Source organism: Mustela nigripes, chromosome 11, assembly GCF_022355385.1.
Source record: "Mustela nigripes isolate SB6536 chromosome 11, MUSNIG.SB6536, whole genome shotgun sequence".
In the NCBI taxonomy this organism is placed as follows: Eukaryota; Metazoa; Chordata; class Mammalia; order Carnivora; family Mustelidae; genus Mustela; species Mustela nigripes.
In genome coordinates, this window is record NC_081567.1 from 1,835,669 (window position 1) to 1,854,156 (window position 18,488).

The 18,488-nt window shown below is 55.9% G+C and overlaps 1 protein-coding gene across 3 annotated transcripts in view; it reads right to left on the reverse strand.

Moving 5' to 3' along the window:
- IQCE (IQ motif containing E) overlaps window positions 1–18,488 on the reverse strand; it is a 46,637-nt gene that overhangs the window by 4,103 nt on the left and 24,046 nt on the right. For all 3 annotated transcript variants that reach the window (XM_059414312.1, XM_059414311.1, XM_059414313.1), the window contains 10 exons: window positions 18,345–18,400; window positions 17,456–17,655; window positions 15,459–15,563; window positions 13,906–13,996; window positions 9,802–9,969; window positions 5,443–5,466; window positions 3,046–3,156; window positions 2,455–2,576; window positions 1,402–1,502; window positions 295–408 (listed from right to left, as the gene is read on the reverse strand). In XM_059414312.1, coding sequence (XP_059270295.1) covers window positions 295–408; window positions 1,402–1,502; window positions 2,455–2,576; window positions 3,046–3,156; window positions 5,443–5,466; window positions 9,802–9,969; window positions 13,906–13,996; window positions 15,459–15,563; window positions 17,456–17,655; window positions 18,345–18,400 — 1,092 coding nt within the window. The remainder of the gene's footprint in view (window positions 1–294; window positions 409–1,401; window positions 1,503–2,454; window positions 2,577–3,045; window positions 3,157–5,442; window positions 5,467–9,801; window positions 9,970–13,905; window positions 13,997–15,458; window positions 15,564–17,455; window positions 17,656–18,344; window positions 18,401–18,488) is intronic.

Here is an 18,488-nt window from a genome sequence, read left to right on the forward strand (position 1 = left end):
TCCCTGCACACCTGCGCATCCCCTGCACACCTGCACGTCGTCCCTGCACACCTGTGTCCCCCCTGCTCCCCCTGGAGCTGCTCACGTTTGCTCTTTGAACTTGATACGTGGAGACTGTGAAGCAAACACCAACGTCACAGGTCGCAAGCTCTGACAGGCTAGACAGGGAGTGGGGACCTTCAGGTCAGACAGGGCATCGAACTCTCAGCTCGTGCAGGAGATCCTCCAGAACCTAGCCCCAGAAGGGACGGGCTGGCCAGGCCCCCCACCCCAGCCACGACTTCCCCCACTCACCAGAGCAGGGCGGCAGGGCTGCTGGCTTCCCTGGCCCCCACGGCCCTGGTGCCTCGTCCTCAGCCGCCGGCCCTTCCGTGATCTCCCCGCCGCTCGTGTCGCTGTCCTCCTGACCTGAAACAATGCGCACACTCCAGGCGCCCGCCCCGCCCTGCACAGAGCCGGCAGCGGACGTGGACAGGGCTCGCCAGGCTCCACCTGTCTCTCCACCCCAAAGGGCTTTGGCTCAGAAATCTACTTCCTGTTGTAGTTTGTCCTGAAATGAAGCACCGCTCCCCACCAGCACCTGTCCTTCCCGGATTCTATCTGTGCAACCGAGAAGCTCAGGACATAACCACCCTCCCCAGGAGCAGCGCATGGTGACTGCATGGCACCCTCACACCCGAGACCTCAAGATGTATTTCTGGGGCCAAGGGCAGCATCAAAGCTCACAACACGACCTCCCTGATCGTCTCCAGCAGTGATGCGAGCAAGCAGCATGGAGGGAGGTTCCGAGCCAGCAAAAGGGGCTGTCGGACTCGTGGGGGCCCAAGAAATGCTCTGGTGGCCTCAGGCGGGCCTCTGCCTCACTCAGGACGACCCAGGGTCCGGCCCGGGACCCCACATCAGCCGCCGGGCAGAGCAGGGACTGGGCCTCACAGCTGGGGTGCAGCACCCCTGCCAGGTCCCGAGATTTCTGCACTGTTTTCTACCCTAATGAGGTGGAAAAGCAAATACCAACAAAGGTTCACTCCAAACCAACACATAGGAAAAGCACTGGCCCTAGGGAAGGAAACCACACGGCTGCAGTAGAGCCAAGAACAAAAGCCAGAGACATAGAGCCACGAGGCTCCAACTGTGTGGCCGGTAACTGCCTGGACGCCGCCATGACTGGCCCCCGAGCTGCCTCCCATGGGCTCGCCTTTCCCTGCAGCCCGAGGGATGGGGGACGAAGTCGTGTGTGGGAGGCTCAGTGGAGGCATCTCCCTGCCAATGGCCTTGCTCCATGGATAGGGGGTCAGGCCCCCACGCGTGCCCGCACACGCCAGGGCAGTGGCCACTCCGTGCTCAGAGCTCAGAGTGCCCCAGCCACCCCTCGTGTGGAAATTCAAAATGAAATGAAATTACCAGGAGAAGCAGGACAGGGCGCAGCTGGCAGCTGGCGAGGGCTGGCCAGAGCGGGACTCCTCCTCCTAGAAGCTGCTACAGCGGTTCTTGGGCTGGAGTCACTGGAAAAAAGAGAGAGACTGGCCGCTTGGACTTCAGACTGCTCCCAGAGCCTGGGGGCCTGGCGGGACTCACGGAGGCGCTAGAGGGCGGCAGAGCCGGCACAGGTGGGCCGCAAGGGACACAGGAGTGCCCTCTATCAGACTCTCGGGCACACACCAAGGTCAGACCTCAGACACCTTCCTCTCCCAGTCTCTCGTGCCCACTGCCATCTCCCTGGACATGGCCACCGGCTGTGCGGCTCTCCCTGGCCTGGCCAGGGCTGGCGGCACCGGGAGGGACCCTGACCTGCGTCATGCCCTGGCCGTCCCAGCGTGTCCCGAACCGGGACCGTGAGAGTCTGCCTCCGCCTCCCTCCTCTGGCAGAGAGGGAGCAGAGACTGAAAAGCAATGTGTGGACTGGGAAACGGGGGAAGCCTGAGCCGCCTGCCCGCACGCCACCCCTCCACCCCCAGAGACACTCCCCTCGCCTCCCTACAGATCCCACTCTGGCCGAGTCGACCTGGATGGGGTCTGAGTCTCTGCGGCCGCAGCCCCAGCAGGTGAGAGCGAGTGAGAGCTGCTGTGCGAGGGGCCTGACCACACCCGTGTCCCCCTGAATGCTGGGGGCACATCACTTTTTTTTTTTTTTTTTGGAAGGGTGGTGTGTTAGGACAAGCGAGCCACCCTATAGAAGGTGGGGACCAGAACCACCCCGTGCGTAAGCCCTTCTGCTGGTTTTCCGCCGGCATGAGGAACCGTTCCAGGAAGGCCCCTCCGAGGGCCAGAACTGGCGGGCTACCCCACCTGCAAGTGCGGGAGGGACTCTGCACAGGAATTTGCGCTTGGTGGCTCACCAAGGTCCTGGCTGCCATACCCTGCGCGGGTGCACTCTGGGCTGCCCTTGTCATCAGGCACCTTCCTGCACTGCATTCCAGTGACACAGGACAGTGGTGGCCTGCCAGTTGGATTTACCTGTGCCTGACACGTGCCAGGTGCGCCCGGAGGACAGACTGGATGGTGGTAATGGCCTCTTCCTGCCCTGGGTCATCCTCGGCCTGGACGGCGGGGCTTGGAACATGTGGTGGCAGAGGGTCCTGTGGGGACAGAACAGTGGGGGGGGAGAGCCCTTTGGGAGCCTCTGCCCACCTCCCGGGTGTGGCAGGGCCCCTGCCCAGCCCCCAGAGAGTCAGGTGAACGCAGCCCCATTCCAGGGAGCCTCCTGACGCTCAGACTCTAAGAGATTCTTAAAATGAGTGTCTGGCCATTTTTGCAGAGGAGGGACAGATCTAGAAAATGCTTATCTTAATGCTTCCATCTTTACTGAGAGCTGGGCATGCTGCCTAGTGCGTGAGCACCTCCAAGTAATGTGGCCCCCGGAGTTAAATCCATCTGGCGCCTGCACCACGGGCTCTGCCGCCGGGCCCCACATGGTCCCCACGACAGCAAGGCGCCAGGGAGGACACGCACACTGCGATGCTGTGCTGCCCCAGCTGATGGGGCACTTGACGGGACACGGAGAGAAGGCAGGTAGCGCCCCTGCTGCGTCTGGCCCCCCAGGGTTACCTGGCTGGGTGAGCTGGGAGGGCCGGGGGATTCTGAAGCACGCGCCTGGCTTGACAGTAGCTTCACCCGCGCTAGGTGTCCCCTGAAAGCTGCCTGGAGCACCGTAGCTGCCTGGCGGGAATGAGGGAGGGAGGGAAAGAGAGGTTAACTCCCCTGGAAGGCTGCACAGATGCAGAGGACTGGGTCCTGAGGGAAAAGCTCTACCAGCGGAGAAAACAATGTCTCTCACTGGTGCACGGCCCTTATGCCACCCGCCGGCGCCTCCTGCAGGAAGAGCCATCCCCACCGCTCGCAGACAGAGGCACCCGTGTCCCCTCCCACAGTAAACCGAGTCCTCCGTTAACTCCGCTAAATGCCATTCTGTTTAGCAGCCAGAATTCGTCGTATTTTACATGCAGGTATACTTCCATGTTGGGCAGTCAATCCCATGCCATGTGCTTTCCATACACATCTTCCAAAACCAAGTGGGGCAGACGTGGTCTCAGACTGTCTACCCTCTGACCTTATTCGTAAGTGGTTTCTATTTGGATGCTCTGTTAAGTCCTGAGATCAGTGTTTTGGACTTTGGGGGCAGCCCTGGCTGGGCATGTCACAGGACATGTCGAGCTTTTTTCACATCTCAGGGGAGTGCCACATGAGCACACGGGGGCCTGACGTGTCATGTGTCCAGAGGGCATGACCTTCCAGAATCACGGTCACTAGGAGGAACCCGTCACTTTGTTGTTACAGGAAGCAGGGTGAAGGAGATGTTCTGAACGCGGGGTTCAGAAAGTGGCCCAACAAAGCGTGGGGAGAGAACCCTCATTCGGGCAAATTCAAACAATCAGGTACATGTGTAGACAGACCCGGGGGGCTCGCTGCACAGACAACCTGGGGCAAGGGCTGTCGTCATAGCCACCAGAATCTGGCAGAAGCCCAGCCCAGCCACAGCGCCACACAGGGGTCCTGTCATCGCCTCGCCTGGGGAGATGAGGACAGGCAGGCCTGGGGGAGCCCCAGGGGACCAGCAGCAGAACACAACAGTGTATGCCAGCTGGCTGTCTGGCTGGGAAAGACGCTACACGGTCCTTCGAGGAGTCCCCAGCTCACCCACTCACCCACTCATCCCACAAATATTTGCTGAATGCTGACCATGTGGCAGGCACCATCTAGGAACCGTGGATACAGCAGTTTAAGAACAGAAGTGGGACTTACATAAATTGCAACAGGAGATAAGCAATTTAAAACAAGCAAAATATCAAAACGTCAAGGACGGATAAAAGCTACAAAGAGAAATAAAGCAGGACCCGGGGCTGGAGTGATGGCTGGCACGGGGTATTCAGAGAGAGGGTCTCTGAGGACGCAACGTTTCCTGTGTAAAGCAAAGGGGGCGGGGCCAGGCATGCAGGTGTCTGGAGGAAGAGCCATCTAGGCAGAGAGAGCAGCCAGTACAAAGGCCCTGTGGCAGGAGTAAGCCTGCTATTTCCAAGGAGTCCCAAAGAAGCCTCCAGACTGGCTAGAGGAGAATGAGCAGGGCTGAGGGGTGGGGGTGGGCAAACAGGGTGCGTGGCATGGAGGCTCTTTAGGCAACAGCTTTGACTCTTGTTCCAAGTCTGGGAGCGAGTCATGAGCAATGGTGGGTGTCACTTAACACTTAAAACATGCCGCGCTGGAGGCTGCCTGGGGAACAGGCTGAGGGAGGGCACGCCAGCGTGGCAAGAGGCCTTGTGGGTCCCCGTGCAGTCCAGATGGCTGGAGACTCCGTTGGGTCCCAGCACCCATCACAAGGCGCTCTGCTGCTCACCAGACCTGCTCTCCTCCCAGGCAAGCCGCACTCCTTGCACACCGTCTTCCGCCGGCAGCCCTTCCCTCTTCCCCTGGGAGCCCACACGTCCCCCAGACTCGGGGCCAGGCCTTCCCGAGAGCCCTAACGCAAGCCTTGCCATCCTGGCCTGCAGGGACCTGTCTCCACACCTTTCTGAGTCCCGAGGGCCCGCGGGTCACTGGACCCAAACTGATGAAGGAGAAAGGTGTGTTGAAAAAAATCACTGGGTGACTGAATGACTCCAAACGTGGAAAGTTATCCAAATAGTCATCAGGTGCTGGAATCATCCCATCTGGTAGGTTTCACAAAAACAAGGCGCCGGCACATGCCACCATGACCTCACTCTAGTGCAAGAATACGTATTGGAGGGGAAGCCTGGGTGGCTCAGTGGGTTAAAGCCTGTGGCTTTGGCTCAGGTCATGATCTCAGGGTCCTGGGATCGAGCCCCGCAGCCAGCTCTCTGCTCAGCGGGAAGCCTGCTTCCCTGTCTTTCTGCCTGTTTGTGATCTCTGTCAAATAAATAAATAAGTAAAATCTTAAAAAAAAAAAAAAAAGAATACGTATTAGAAACAGGTGACATAAACCTCACTTACCTCAGTCAGAACAGCCTTTTTTTTCTGAAAATAAAGAGACAGATTACGAATTAACACGAAGATGAACTTTTCCACAATACGGCATTTGTGTTCTCATCCTGGCCCTGCCACCGTCTCCACAGATGGAAAGCAGAGCCGGGGTACCAGGGCGCACCCCTCACTGAGAGTCTGTGGAGGGCTCTGGGGTCCCTGTCCTCCCCTGCCTGGCAGACAGTGCGGCGGGAGCCAGTAGCTATAACCAGATGGCCAGGCTTCTCCAGGCGAGCCACAGTTAAAGACAAGCCTCGCTGCTGGCGCCCACGGCTCTCAGCCAACCTGCGGCAGCTCTCCAGGAGACACGACCCACGAGTACCACCGTGGGCACTTGTCTTCAGTCCCACGTGAGGAAGCCCCTTCCCCCAGCCGGAGCTGTCCCGACAGGGGGGCCCACTCTGGATGGTCATACAGTGGCTGAGTCCCCGCCTGCTGGAGAAGCTACGAAGCTTCCCTTCACAGGTCAGGTCACTGGCTCCCAAATCTGACCCATCCTCAGAAACACCCAGGGACTGGAGAAAACAAAATTCAGCCACACCCACGGCTGAACAGTGAAGCCGGAGTCCTTCTGGTGTGGAAACCTCAGGATGATGCACGTGTCATGGGGTTCAAGGGCCACAGTCCCTGAAACATACACCTGCCAGCTCCACGACATCGACGATGTCGATCAGAATGCATGGCACCCGCCTTTAAAGAAGAGAGTATGTCCCTCGACAGATTAAGGGAACGCGGAGTATGAGGACCAGCGGGATGTACAGTGAATGAATGAATGAGTGGACGAACGTTTAATCACAGTAACGATCAAGACCGGCAAAGACTGCTCAGAGGAGAACAGTGCCAGCGAGGATGTGGGGTGCGCTGCAGGATGAGGAAGTCCAACAGGAAGCCTGGAAAGAGCGTAAGTGCAGGAGTGGAAATATGCTGTGACTTGAGAAAGAAGGAAAAGCCATGTTGCCCACGGAAATGGATCTTGAGTGGAGGAGGCATGTTGGACCGCGGCCGGCCTCTGGCCCTGTTGAGGGCAGCCTGCGGCTCACCTCAAAGCACTGGCTGGGTGGGCTTGGGCGGGTCCTGGGCTTCCTCCTCACAGCCGCAGAAACCCCTGTACCCCGAGGGGAGTCTGAGATGTGCAGACCAAGAGGACCCTGGACTGAGGTCCCAGGACCCCCAAGTCCAAACAAGTGGCCTTTCAAATGCTTTATTCTCAGATGTGGGTATGTGCATTTGATTTTCCTGAGTTGTTTTAACGCAGAATCCTGAAGAAAGGACTCAACTCATGAATCAACAAGGCAGCTGTGCCCAGCTCCCAGAAGGGCCAGCAGTGGGAGCCGGTGCAGGTAGCTAGGCCTGCCTGGGGGTGGGGAGCAGTCTAGGGCACTGCTCTTAGAGCACTTCATGTTTTGTCTTTTTTTTAAATTTTAAAAAAGATTTTATTTATTTATTTGACAGACAGAGATTACAAGTGGGCAGACAGGCAGGCAGAGAGAGCAAGAGGAGGAAGTAAGATCCCTGCTGAGCAGAGAGCCCAATGCGGGGCTTGATCCCAGGACTCTGGGATCATGACCTGAGCAGAACGCAGAGGCTTAACCCACTGAGCCACTCAGGTGCCCCGTGTTTTGTCTTTTTAAAAATTAATTAATTAGGATGCCTGGGCGGCTCAGTTGGTTAAGTATCTGCCTTCAGCTCAGGTCATGATCTCAGGGTCCTGGGGTTAAGTCCCACATCGGGCTCCCTGCTCAGTGGGAAGCCTGCTTCTCCCTCTCTCTCTGTCTGCTGCTCTTTCTCTCTCTGTCAAGTAAATAAATAAAATCTTTAAAATGAAATAAAATAATTTAATTAGAGAGCTCTTTTATTACTTAATTTGAGAGAGACAGCATGAGCGAGCCGAAGGGCAGAGGGAGAGAATCACAAGCAGACTCCCCGCTGAGCGAGGAGCCCGATGGCGGGGCTCGATCCCAGGACCCTGAGATCATGCTCTGAGCTGATATCAAGAGCCAGCCATTCAGCCAACTGAGCCATCCTTAATTTGTCTTAGTGAAGCAAAGGCCCCACGGGGAGAAGGGTGAAAGGTGAGGGAAAGCTTCACAGACAGTCAAGTGGCTCAGAAGTGGCAAGCACCACCCAGGTCTGGGCTGAGGAGGACAGGGAGCTTGGGACACCCTCTTGTGCAGAAAATAAGGGTGCGCCGGCAAGACCAGAGGCACCAGAGCCAGGCCCAAGCGCTCCCACAGATCAAGTATGCGACATGATGAACGTGAAAAGAAAAATGACACATTGATCTTAAAATTTAAAAGCAGCAGTGCTCCCTCCCCTGAGAGAGAGCAGGGGCAGAAGCCCGCTGGCCGCCATCCCTGGCTTGGAAATCAGCGCTCACTTAGTACTTAAAGAAAACAGCGAAGCTTTTAGCCTGCCTTTTTGGAAGACCGTGGAGCTGCGCCCCGCGGACCAGCCGATGAGGAAAACTGCTTTACAGAAGAGTGCCAGCCACTAAGTAGCGGGGGGATCTGAAGTCACCCCACAACCGTGTGAAAGATGGGCTGAGTTACGTGGCGTGAAGGGTATAGAGTCACTGGCACAGGGCTCACGGAGGCCACTCCCCCGACAGATGGATGGGCTCATTATTGAGGGCAAGGTGTTTCCTGAGAGCGGCAACATTATCCAGCACCCACAGTCACACACACGTGTGGGCGGGATTACCTAGCCTCATCTGGGCCTGGAGCACCTGGTCCCCAGCACCACCTGCGGGGACGTGCTCTGGCCAAACACGCCTCACCGGACCCGAGGCAACCTGTACACCTGACATGCCATGTACGGGGAAGTAAAGGGGACAAAGGAACAAGCTAAGGGCCACCCAAAGGACACAACTGGACAGAGGCAGGATGCGGGACGTCGGCCTGTGCTCTTCCAGAAGAACGTGACTTTCAAGAGAAAAGAAGGCGGGGGCTGATAAAGCACATTGCGCAGGTTTACACAACCAAAGAGGAAGCTTTTAATGGATGCAGGTCAAGACCCGACCTTGACTGGATCCGGGGTTGAAAAAGACAGCTGAGCGGCATCCTGGGTCACGGGGACAGATGTGACCATGAGGCGGACACCAGAGGACTGAGAGAACTTTGGGCACATTTTGGGGTCTGATGGTGCGACATGTGGTCAGTGAGACGGCCTCATGCTTAGAGGACGCTGAAGGTTCACAGCATCTAAGACTCTCTCACACGGTTGTGCAAAGAGACGATCCGCATAGAAAAGAAACACGGCTGCGTGTTAACTACTGTCGAGTCGAGGTGGGGGCAAGCATTTGTCTGGACCTTTGTGAATTCATGGAATTCTTTCAACTATTCTAAGTGTTCTGTACGTTGTCATAACAAAAGGTGGGAAGAAACCATAGTTGGAGAAACTCTACAGACAAAACCGGAACTAAGATCGTATGATATTCAGGCCGGTAGAGGACTCCAGAGTTTCTGTTGGTTCAGCTGGAGAGAAAGGGCCCTGCTGTGTTCTGCAGAACTGGGAGCTCTTTCCGGGCACACAGCTCATTCAAGGAGATCGCCACCCCTACCCTGGGAGCTCAGGAGAGGGGCTCCATTCCTCCCTCCACGAGACAGCATGGAGGGTCCCCCAGGCTTCTCACCCATCCCCCCACATCCCCCACCCTGGGCTCCTCTCTCATCCCCAAACTTCCCCACCTCCCATCGGCCCACTTGCCCCTGAGCTCGAAGGCACTCAGCACAGATCCACGGCTCCTCCTTTCCTGGGGCCTGAGACGCACATGCTCAGCCTGGTGGGTGGTCTTCCTGTCCCCTAATCTCCAGGGGCTGTCCTCCGAGGAGCAGCCACTCAAGGCAGGTTTGTCGTAGTCCCAGTAAAATGGACCACAGCTCAAGCTGCTGCCCCCCAGACAACCCCAGAAGAGGGGCTACTCTGGGGGCTTGAATTTCCAGTTGTTTCTGCAATGGACGCATCTGCCTGGGGACCCTGTGCTTGGTCCAGACATGGGGCAGTGATTCCAGAGCAGGTCTCCCTGGCAGCCCGCCACCAGGCCACTGTGTTCTCCCGGTCCATGGGCCAACAGAGGCTTCCGGGCGAGACACCGCCATTTTCCACTGGCCAACGACCCCCGCCCTCAACCCCGAGGAAGAGCTGAAATGGAAACTTCCCCTTCCTTCCTGCAAGACCGAGTCCTTCCATGGCAGGTCCGGGTGCTGGTCTGTCCCTCAGCCCCCATGTCGTCTCTCTGGCCGTATCTAGTCCATCCTGCATTTCCACCCACGCCCGTGGCGCCCAGCCCGTAGCCCACGCAGCACAGGGACGGCCTCCACGGTCTCTCACCTGGCGTCGGTACACCTTCCACCGGGTCTGCAGGATCCTGGCTGCTGTGTCTCTTCGCCCCTCCGAGCAGCTGGAGGGGGGCCGGGAGCCCTCCTCGCTTGTATCTGGCTCCCAGTCCTGCTGAGAGGGCCTGCTGGTGGGAAGGGAAGGTCGGGGTTCTTCTGGGGTCTGCAGAAATTCAAGGTGTAAAGGACAGTTAAGCTAGGCAGGGAAGATGGGGAGCGGGTCAGGCGGCGGGATGGCGGCAGGATGGCGGCGGAACACGGACGGAGCTCATCAGGCTAGACTCTACAATGCGGAGGAGAAATCTGTTGGTTCGGCACGCTGTACGACTAACAGCATCCCCGCAGAAACAACGTATAGCTAATAAACAACTGAAGGTCGGTTTTCATCCCCCTTCCCACCCAGTGTGGAGGTGCTCCCCTAGGAGGACAGCACAGCGACGCCACCTGTGGGTTGTGGCCCCTTACTAGCTCTGACGTACTTCTCGAGCTCAGGGACACGTGTGTGTTATTGCAAGGTCTACCTGCTTTTCGGGGGTCCTGTGTTTGGTCTTTCTTTTAGTCTGAGACTCTGACAGAAACAGGACCTCTGTGATGAAAGGCATTGGATTTCTAGCTGGGTTTTCCCAGTAAAAAGAAGCAAGAATTGCTATTTTGACCATTGAAATAACCCCGATTTCTACCATACTCGAGGGCCCAAATTTATTTTCTTCAGGGACATTTCTCGATGATAATCAGCACACCAGACTGTCCTTCCTCACCACTAGGGACACATGTAGAGAGGAGACTGCCCTTCAGAAGACCAAAAATAGGGGCACCTGGGTGGCTCAGTAGGTTCGGCCTAGGTCATGATCTCGGAGTCCTGGGATTGAGCCCCACATTGGGCTCTCTGCTCAGTGGGGAGCCTGCTTCTCCCTCTCTCTCTCTGCCTGCCTCTCTGCCTACTTGTGATCTCTCTCTGTCAAATAGATAAATAAAGTCTTAAAAAAAAAAAAAGACCAAAAATGTTAAAAACTGTGAAGCTGTTTTTAACTGAGGCACCCGGGCCCCACCGAGCAGATCAGTCACTGTCACCAGTCCCTCTGGTGCACCAGGTACTTCCCGCTGAGATCCCTGGCATCCCACTGGAGAGGCCCGTGTCCTTCCCTAACACACCCCCACATCGCTGCTTCTCTGGAGCGACATGAAACCTGTCACCACATGGCCCATCCCAGTGTGAGCAAGACAGTCACAGGAGTCACCTAAGATAAAAGGAACATGCACTCAAAAACTCTTGCAAACAGCTAAAAGAATTTTACACTTTGATAGACAAAGAAACTCCTCGAGGCAACTGTTAGAAACTGCCCCCACCATCACCCCGCTTAAACCTACGACTAATGACTCACATCCCGATGCTAAGAACTGAATCCCGCATTTGGAAATGCTTCTCCAGCAGGAAAACACCCAAAGCCTGTTACAATGACACGCACGCCTGTAGAAAATTCCAACAATGCTAGCAGTAAAACAGTTCCCGGATGTCACCGCACAGAAGTAGCCGCACTTTGGTAATCTGTTCGGACGTTTTTCCAGGTGTAAGTTTTTTCTAACTTCAGGGGATCAATGCTATGACCTTCTCTGGAGGACAGGGTCACAGGCAGCTTTCGGAGTCCGCAGACAGAGAACCCGATCTCCCCTGGCGGTGGCTGGACAGTGTCCCTGTGTCCTGCTGTCCCACCAGCAGATGTACCGCGCTCACCCACGGGTCTCCTGTCCATGGTGTCTACACCACGACCACGGGGCTGCACCTAACGTCCTTGTTCCTGTAGCTGTGTGGACAGCATGGCTCCCTCCCTCGGCCTAGTCTGTGAATGAACGGTGGGGTCCGAGACCCACTCCTGCCTTTTATGGGGACACCAAACTTCCAGGTTGGATACAATGTCCCAGTGAGCATGGACTGTAACTCCAATGCCAGGCAAACGTGAAGGCCCTGCAGGGGACGCAGACGCAGTGATTAAGGATGTCACCCCTTGAGGAAAATAACATCCATCGGGGCTTCCTCTCGACATGGCCACAGGGCCTCACACTGAGTCAGTGGAGGATCAAGACCCCGAGTTGTTGGGATTAGCAGGGACAGCAGCGGCTTGGGGTTAGGGGCTCAGAGACGCGGGCCTGGGCCTCAGGACTTCTGTGACCTCCTGGAGGTCAGCGTGAGGGCTGGAGGGGCGAGGGGCCCGCAGCTGGGGCCACCTTCTCGATGGCGGCTGCACGTCAGTCCCTGGGGTGGACACCACGCTACCATGACTCCATCTCTGGAGTGCGCTGAAGAGACAATAGGGGAAACTTCCTTTCCTTCCCACATGAGTGTCTGCAGGAACCCCCAGCGGGCCTCCCTGCAGAGCACAGTCTTCAAGAACCAGAGAAATTAAGATAAGCTGAAGAATCTCCATTGGGTTCTGTCAGGTGCTTCCCCAGGGATCAGGATCACGGACAAGTCACTGGTGGGCAAGCGCTGCTGTTTCAGAGCCCAGGGAGTACCTGTGTGGGAAGCAAGGGACCCCCACCGGCGACACGGCCCCTGGGGATACATAAGCTCGTCTCTGCCACACACGTGGCATCCCTGGCCTCCTGGCTGCCCAGCGCTGACAGCAGGTGTGGACCTGTAGGGGAGCATGGGGTTCCCTGGAGAGTGACAGTTGCACAGAGTGGCTTGCTTCAGGATGTGCGATGTTCACCAAAGCACTGGAAAAACCAGCACGGAAACGCATCCCATGGAGAACACAACAGTATGCTTTACCGAGCAGCAGAAACAGTTTCCAGAGGGATCGGGAAGAATTCACAGTGTCTGTCCCTCACACTTGGCCATCCAGTACCAAGGCTGCGCTGCAAACTGGGAGGCGGGGGGCTCCTGCCAGCACATGCCATGCCTCTGCCTTCCCGAGCCTCCCAGGGAAGCTGCAGCCATTCTCGATTTGCAGCCAGAGCTGTACTCATCATCTCCAGATCCCGACTTCCAGCTCTTTCCCAGTTTCAAAGCACATGGTGTCGTGCAGTCAAAGGGCCTCCTGGTGGAGACTCCAGCCAGTAAGCCTGAGAAGCTGGCCCGGATTCCAGCACCACCCTCCGCAGAGACTCCCCCCCGTGACCCTCTCTATCAAGTCACTGGCTATAAAACAGGAAGTCGCCTTCCGAAGTAATAGAACTCCTTGGCTGAAGTGTGCACCAGGCGAAGCCCCGCCGTCCTGGTGGGCCCCCTGGTGTTACCACGTCAGCAGCAAACAGACAGACAGAGGCTCGTGGAAAGGGACCGCAGACAGGCCGCCATGTGTCCTCTACCATCTCACACACTAACCAGCTCGGCGCCAGCTACCTCTGGGGAAACAGGGCAGCCCCAGGATTGTAATACCTCTGTTGTTTGTATGAACAGATTACACCCACCATCTGAGAAAGCCCATCAGCTGGACGTCCAAGTGCAAGTGGCACCGGGCCAATAGGCACCAGAGGGCTTTTGAGTGGTGCCAGCCAAGCCCCTCACGGCTACACAGGTCACCTCAGCTGCAGCTGCCTTCATGAGGGGACGGGGACAGGACGGTGGGAGCCCACACTGACCTCTCACCTTGAACCCGTCATTTGCCACACACTCATTCAACACCTAGACGAGCGCACAACTCAGTGGCAGGCACGGGCCCCCGCAAAGACACCCCACCATAGCAAGCGCCCTCCCCTCCAGGCCGTGTCGACGTCATAGTTTGAAACTCCCACGAAACACACGGGGCGGGGGGCAGGAGGTCCTTGCTCAGCGTCACTCCTTCTCACCCATGAATGGACACCCCCTTGTTGGACAATTAGACTTTCTGCTTATGTCACGTCTGGGGAAGACCTTCACTTGGCTTCATTATCTAAGACTTAAACCCTCATTCAAAAGTCACTTAACTGACAACAGATGGGTTCAGAACCCCAGATTCAATACACACCATTGATGAAGACAGACAGGGATGATAAAGGGGAACTGGACCGTTAGCGTCGGAGTCAGGACAGCCGGGGACAGACCCCGCAGAACCATCAAGGCCCGGCCAAGAGCCCCGCGGTGCCCGCACAGGAGGTCTGAAACCCCGCTGAGCCATACCTCGGGACTCCTCTCCACGGGGTCATTTCTCTCTTCTCTCCTGATTTCTTCCAGTTCTTGACACTTCTTCGTAAGTGTCTGAATTTCCTCTCTAAAGCGGGAGGGGACAGATGACATATTACTCATCATCATGTGGCGGCCCCTGCCTGGATGGGATGGCAGGGAGGGCCGCCCGCAGGGTTGGCAAGGCCACCCCTTGTGCCATGATGTGGGGCCCCGCTACCAACCCCCTGCCCCTCGGGTGGGATGGGGTCCCCACTGCGGGACTGCACTCTGCGGCCTGTGTCCACAGCTAGGCCTACAGCCCCGAGAGGGCAGGGCCAGAGGATCCCCGGGCCGGCAACACCTCAGGCACGTGGGAAGAACCGGACAGACCATGATGGCAGGAGGGACACATGGGAAGGCAGCACTCGGGGTTTCCAGCACACGGTGTGCATGAATGCAAATGCATCTTGCGTCCTCGCTACGGGTCTCAAAAGGTGACAGAAGAACAGCTTTTCCCTGTGCACCTGCCCCTTCTGTCTCCTTCAGTCCCGCTTTCTGACAAAACCTAGTCCTGGTTCTCCAGAAGATAAATATTCTTTTTTTTAAAGATTTTATTTATTTATTTGACAGACAGAGATCACAGGTAGGCAGAGAGGAAGAGAGAAGCAGGCTCCCTGCAGAGCAGAGAGCCCAATGTGGGGCTTTATCCCAGGACCCTCAGATCATGACCTGAGCCGAAGGCAGAGGCTTAAACCACCAAGCCACTCAGGCACCCCCGGAAGATAAATATTCTTATTCATTCCAGCAATCTGTGTCTTCCTCAGTATTCTGAGCACTGAATGGTTCCGCTCAGTGTTCGAACTTACTTTTGGGGGCATTTCTCACTGAGGTAAAGCTCGTAGAATGTAAAATTCACTAAAGTAAAATACAGGATGAAATGGGTTTCCTTGCACTCATGGCTTTGTGCCATCGCCACCAACTCTAGGACTCTCCTGTCACCCTGAAGGAGCCCGGGCCCGTCAGCCACCCCTTCCCACTTCCCTGTCCCGCACCCTCTCTCCAAGACTTTGTCTGTGTGTGCCAGGATTGTTCGGTGCCTGGCGCTTCCTGTCTGCTTCCTTCATGCGGCCCAATGTATGGGAGGCTCGCTCACTGCTGTCCCGTGTGTCAGAACATAGTCCTTTCTATCTCTTCATGTGGACAAACTACTGTTTGTTATCTGTGCCTCAGCTGATGGGCCTGGGCTGATGGGCCTGGGGCTCTGTCCCCAGTTTTGGGGTGTGAGCAATGACCCTGATGGTGCGGGAGGTCCCACCCGGGGAGTCCTGATCCGAGGGGTGTCAGCGAGGGGTGCGTGCAGAGGCAAACCCCCGCCTGGTGGGGAAGAGCGCTTTCCCAGAACCGGGACTTTTACTCGGAGGACCCGATCAGGACACGGGGGGGCGGGGCACGGGGCGGACCTGCGTTGGGGCTGCATGCAAACTGTTCCAGAAGCTGCATGGAGGCAGGACGGGAGATGCCTGGAACCCCGTGATCTCCTGATAGCCCGAGAGTCCTGGCACACTTACCTCAGAGCCTCCTCTCTCCCTCGTCTCTCCTCTTCGCCTCCCTTCATGCCTTCCAGCTCCTTCCGCAGCTCGGCATTGGTCTGCATAAGCTTCTTCACCTCCAACCTGAGTGCACAGAACCACAGACCTTCAGTGTTCATGAAAACAGGGGGCTACGGTTGCGCTGATAGCCACAGAGCAGGAAGAGCTCTCCAAAAACACCAGACGCCCGACTTCCTTTCTTATGACAGTTGATGGACAGAGGTGCTCACTGATTAGCCCATGGAGCCAGGAACACACCCAAACAGGCCTGCCACCCCGGCCATGGTGTGGTTCCGCCAGATATTTACTGAGCAGCTGCTATGTGCCCGTGACGGTTAGGTGCCCCGGGATACAGGGGTGACGAGCTGCGACCCCAGACAAGCTGGAATAATGTGTTATCCCAAGAGTTACACAGCACGTGACCCTGAGATGAGTGATCAGAGGGTCCACCCTGCACTGCACAGGGCTGCTGTCTGAGCCGAACCGTTGAGAACGGGGGGTGGGGGGCACCCAGGACCTCCAAACACATTGCTTCCCAACGAGGTTTCCCGGGTCCCACAGGTGGCACGTGGCTAAGAACATTGCTCCGACACAAGACCTCAGTCTGACCTCAGCTCCATAGCTCACTGCTGTGTGGCCTAACTTTTCAAGGTCCCTTAATCTCCTTATGAATCAGAGGGAACACCCTGAGTGTTCCACAGAGGCCTGTCACAGAGCAAGGGCTCGTTAAGTGTAAGGTTTTATCAAGCCAGGTGACAGCTGAAGAGATTATCAGAGACATGATTTACCTTTCGAAATGACTAGCTCAATTATTAAAATCCTTCATGAAACACTAATTCTTACAAAGAACCTACCAATTTGCAGAGATGCATTTGGATTGGAGGAGTAAGAACAGGTGGGGTGTGAAAGAATTTTCCTCTGCTGTAAACAGAAAGCAGCAGAGAGTAGTCAAGGAGTCAGCTAGGGAGTCCTTCTGAGACCTAAATGTGCACAGGAATTGCCAGGGGACCTCATTAGACACAGAGTCAGATTCAGGAGATCTAGGTCTGACGAGGTTCTGCATCTCTAACCAGCTCCCACGTGGGAGGAGATAAAATTCTGCATCTCTAACTAGATCCCCCTCCATGGGTGAGGCCTAGAGTCTGCATCTCTAACCAGATTCCCTGATGGGCAGGGCCTAGGTTCTAAACCTCTCACCAGCTCCCAAGTGGGCGGGGCCTAGGTTCTGCATCTCTCACCAGCTCTCAGGTGGGCGGGGCCTAGGTTCTGCATCTCTCACCAGCTCCCAGGTGGGCGGGGCCTAGGTTCTGCATCTCTCACCAGCTCCCAGGTGATGGTGAGGCTATGGCCTTCCAGGCCATACTCAGAGAGATAAACCCCACCTCAGAAGATATGAATTTGGCTTATTTATGACACAACTGCGACTAGAGAAGCCACAAGTAAACAGCAGAGGAGACAGACATGTTTTTAGTAGGATTACAGATCAAGACACTAGAGAACAAACAGTGAACAAGCATAATCTGGAGACTTTGCCTTTCAAACTTTCAGGGTCACACTGACCACAGCATTTATGTCTTATTTGGTATTTAGACTGGGTATCACAAACACATTATTGACTCTCTAAACCACTCTGCCTAAGATCTAAGTTGATGGCCTATCTACTTTGTACAAATCGATGAAAGTAAATTCTTCTCTAAAAAATAATTTGGAAGTCACTCTGGAGTTCAGCACGAACAGATTTAAATGATACCTCCCCTTCTTCCAGTGACATAATATGGTCAATTAATGTCTTCTTTTTACCACTAAAGTGACTTCTACTTCATAAGCAAAATATAGGAAGTTTCTGAATCATATAAGACTACAGCAACAACTACTACGAGGAGCTGAGCGTTTCCCCTGAATTCTCTAGAACGGCTGGACTCTAGCCACAACCCCCTCCCAGGGGCACGGGGTGCCGCCCGTACCCCACAACCTACTCTTTCTCCTGCAGCTGCATCTGTAGGGCATTCCGCTCGCCCTTCAGGCTCCGCATGGCCCCCCGGAGACGCTCGCTGTCCTCCTGCCGGTCACCTCGAGGCTGCCTGGGCACGGCAGAGCTGGATGCAGAGGGCACCACGGCATTTGAGTTGACTGCTTCGGAAGTATGGGACTTGGGGCTTTCCATCGAACTTATTTTCTAGAGGCAACACAGGCATTTTTAAAAGATATTCTTTCTCATTTTACTTTGCGGTTATGAAACCCAAGGAAGAGATGAGGGAAACTCAAGCACAGCTATGGGACCACGTGTGGCTTCACAACCCCAGGACAGCTCCACCTTAAGGGAGCCTGCTTGGCCCAACAAGTGGACAGCCCTCACAATTTTGCCAGGCTACTCAGAAGAAGCTGAAACTTTGGGCCAGCTCCAGTAGAATCTGGCTGATTACTGACCAGAGGAGTGAGATCGATTTTACAGATTCAAATCTCCCCTGTTTTCTGGTGGATGGACTGTTTCCTGAGGACTCAGACACACAGACTGGTGGGTGAGCAGTCACAGAAACCCACACACACTCATCAGGCTGGGTCTCCCATCACCTGCCTCTGTCGCCAGTCACACACAGAGTCTGAAACCATGTGCCACGTGACCATGGCATTGCCCCCTGTGACACCAGGGACGGGAGAGGCACAAGGCATGGGTCTCATCCAGACCTGCGAGAAGCCTGCCCTGGGCGCCATCCGTAGACAGCCACTGTGCATTCACACGTTCACTCCAAGTGTCCTGTGAGCAAAGGTCTCCTCTGTGTCCCCACTTTATAAGCTGCCTGGCTCTTCCTTTAGCATGAGCAGGTCCGAAAGGGTAAAAGGTGAGCTGAGAGGCACACCACTCACTTTTTCCAGCTCTGCGATCCGTCTCAGCAGCCGGGGCTTACTCCATTCCACATAACCTGATGGAAGCAATGGTTTTAAGAGACAGACCTCCTACAACCATCCCGCTGGCCCTTTCAGCCCGAGCCCCCCATCTCAAGCACGGCC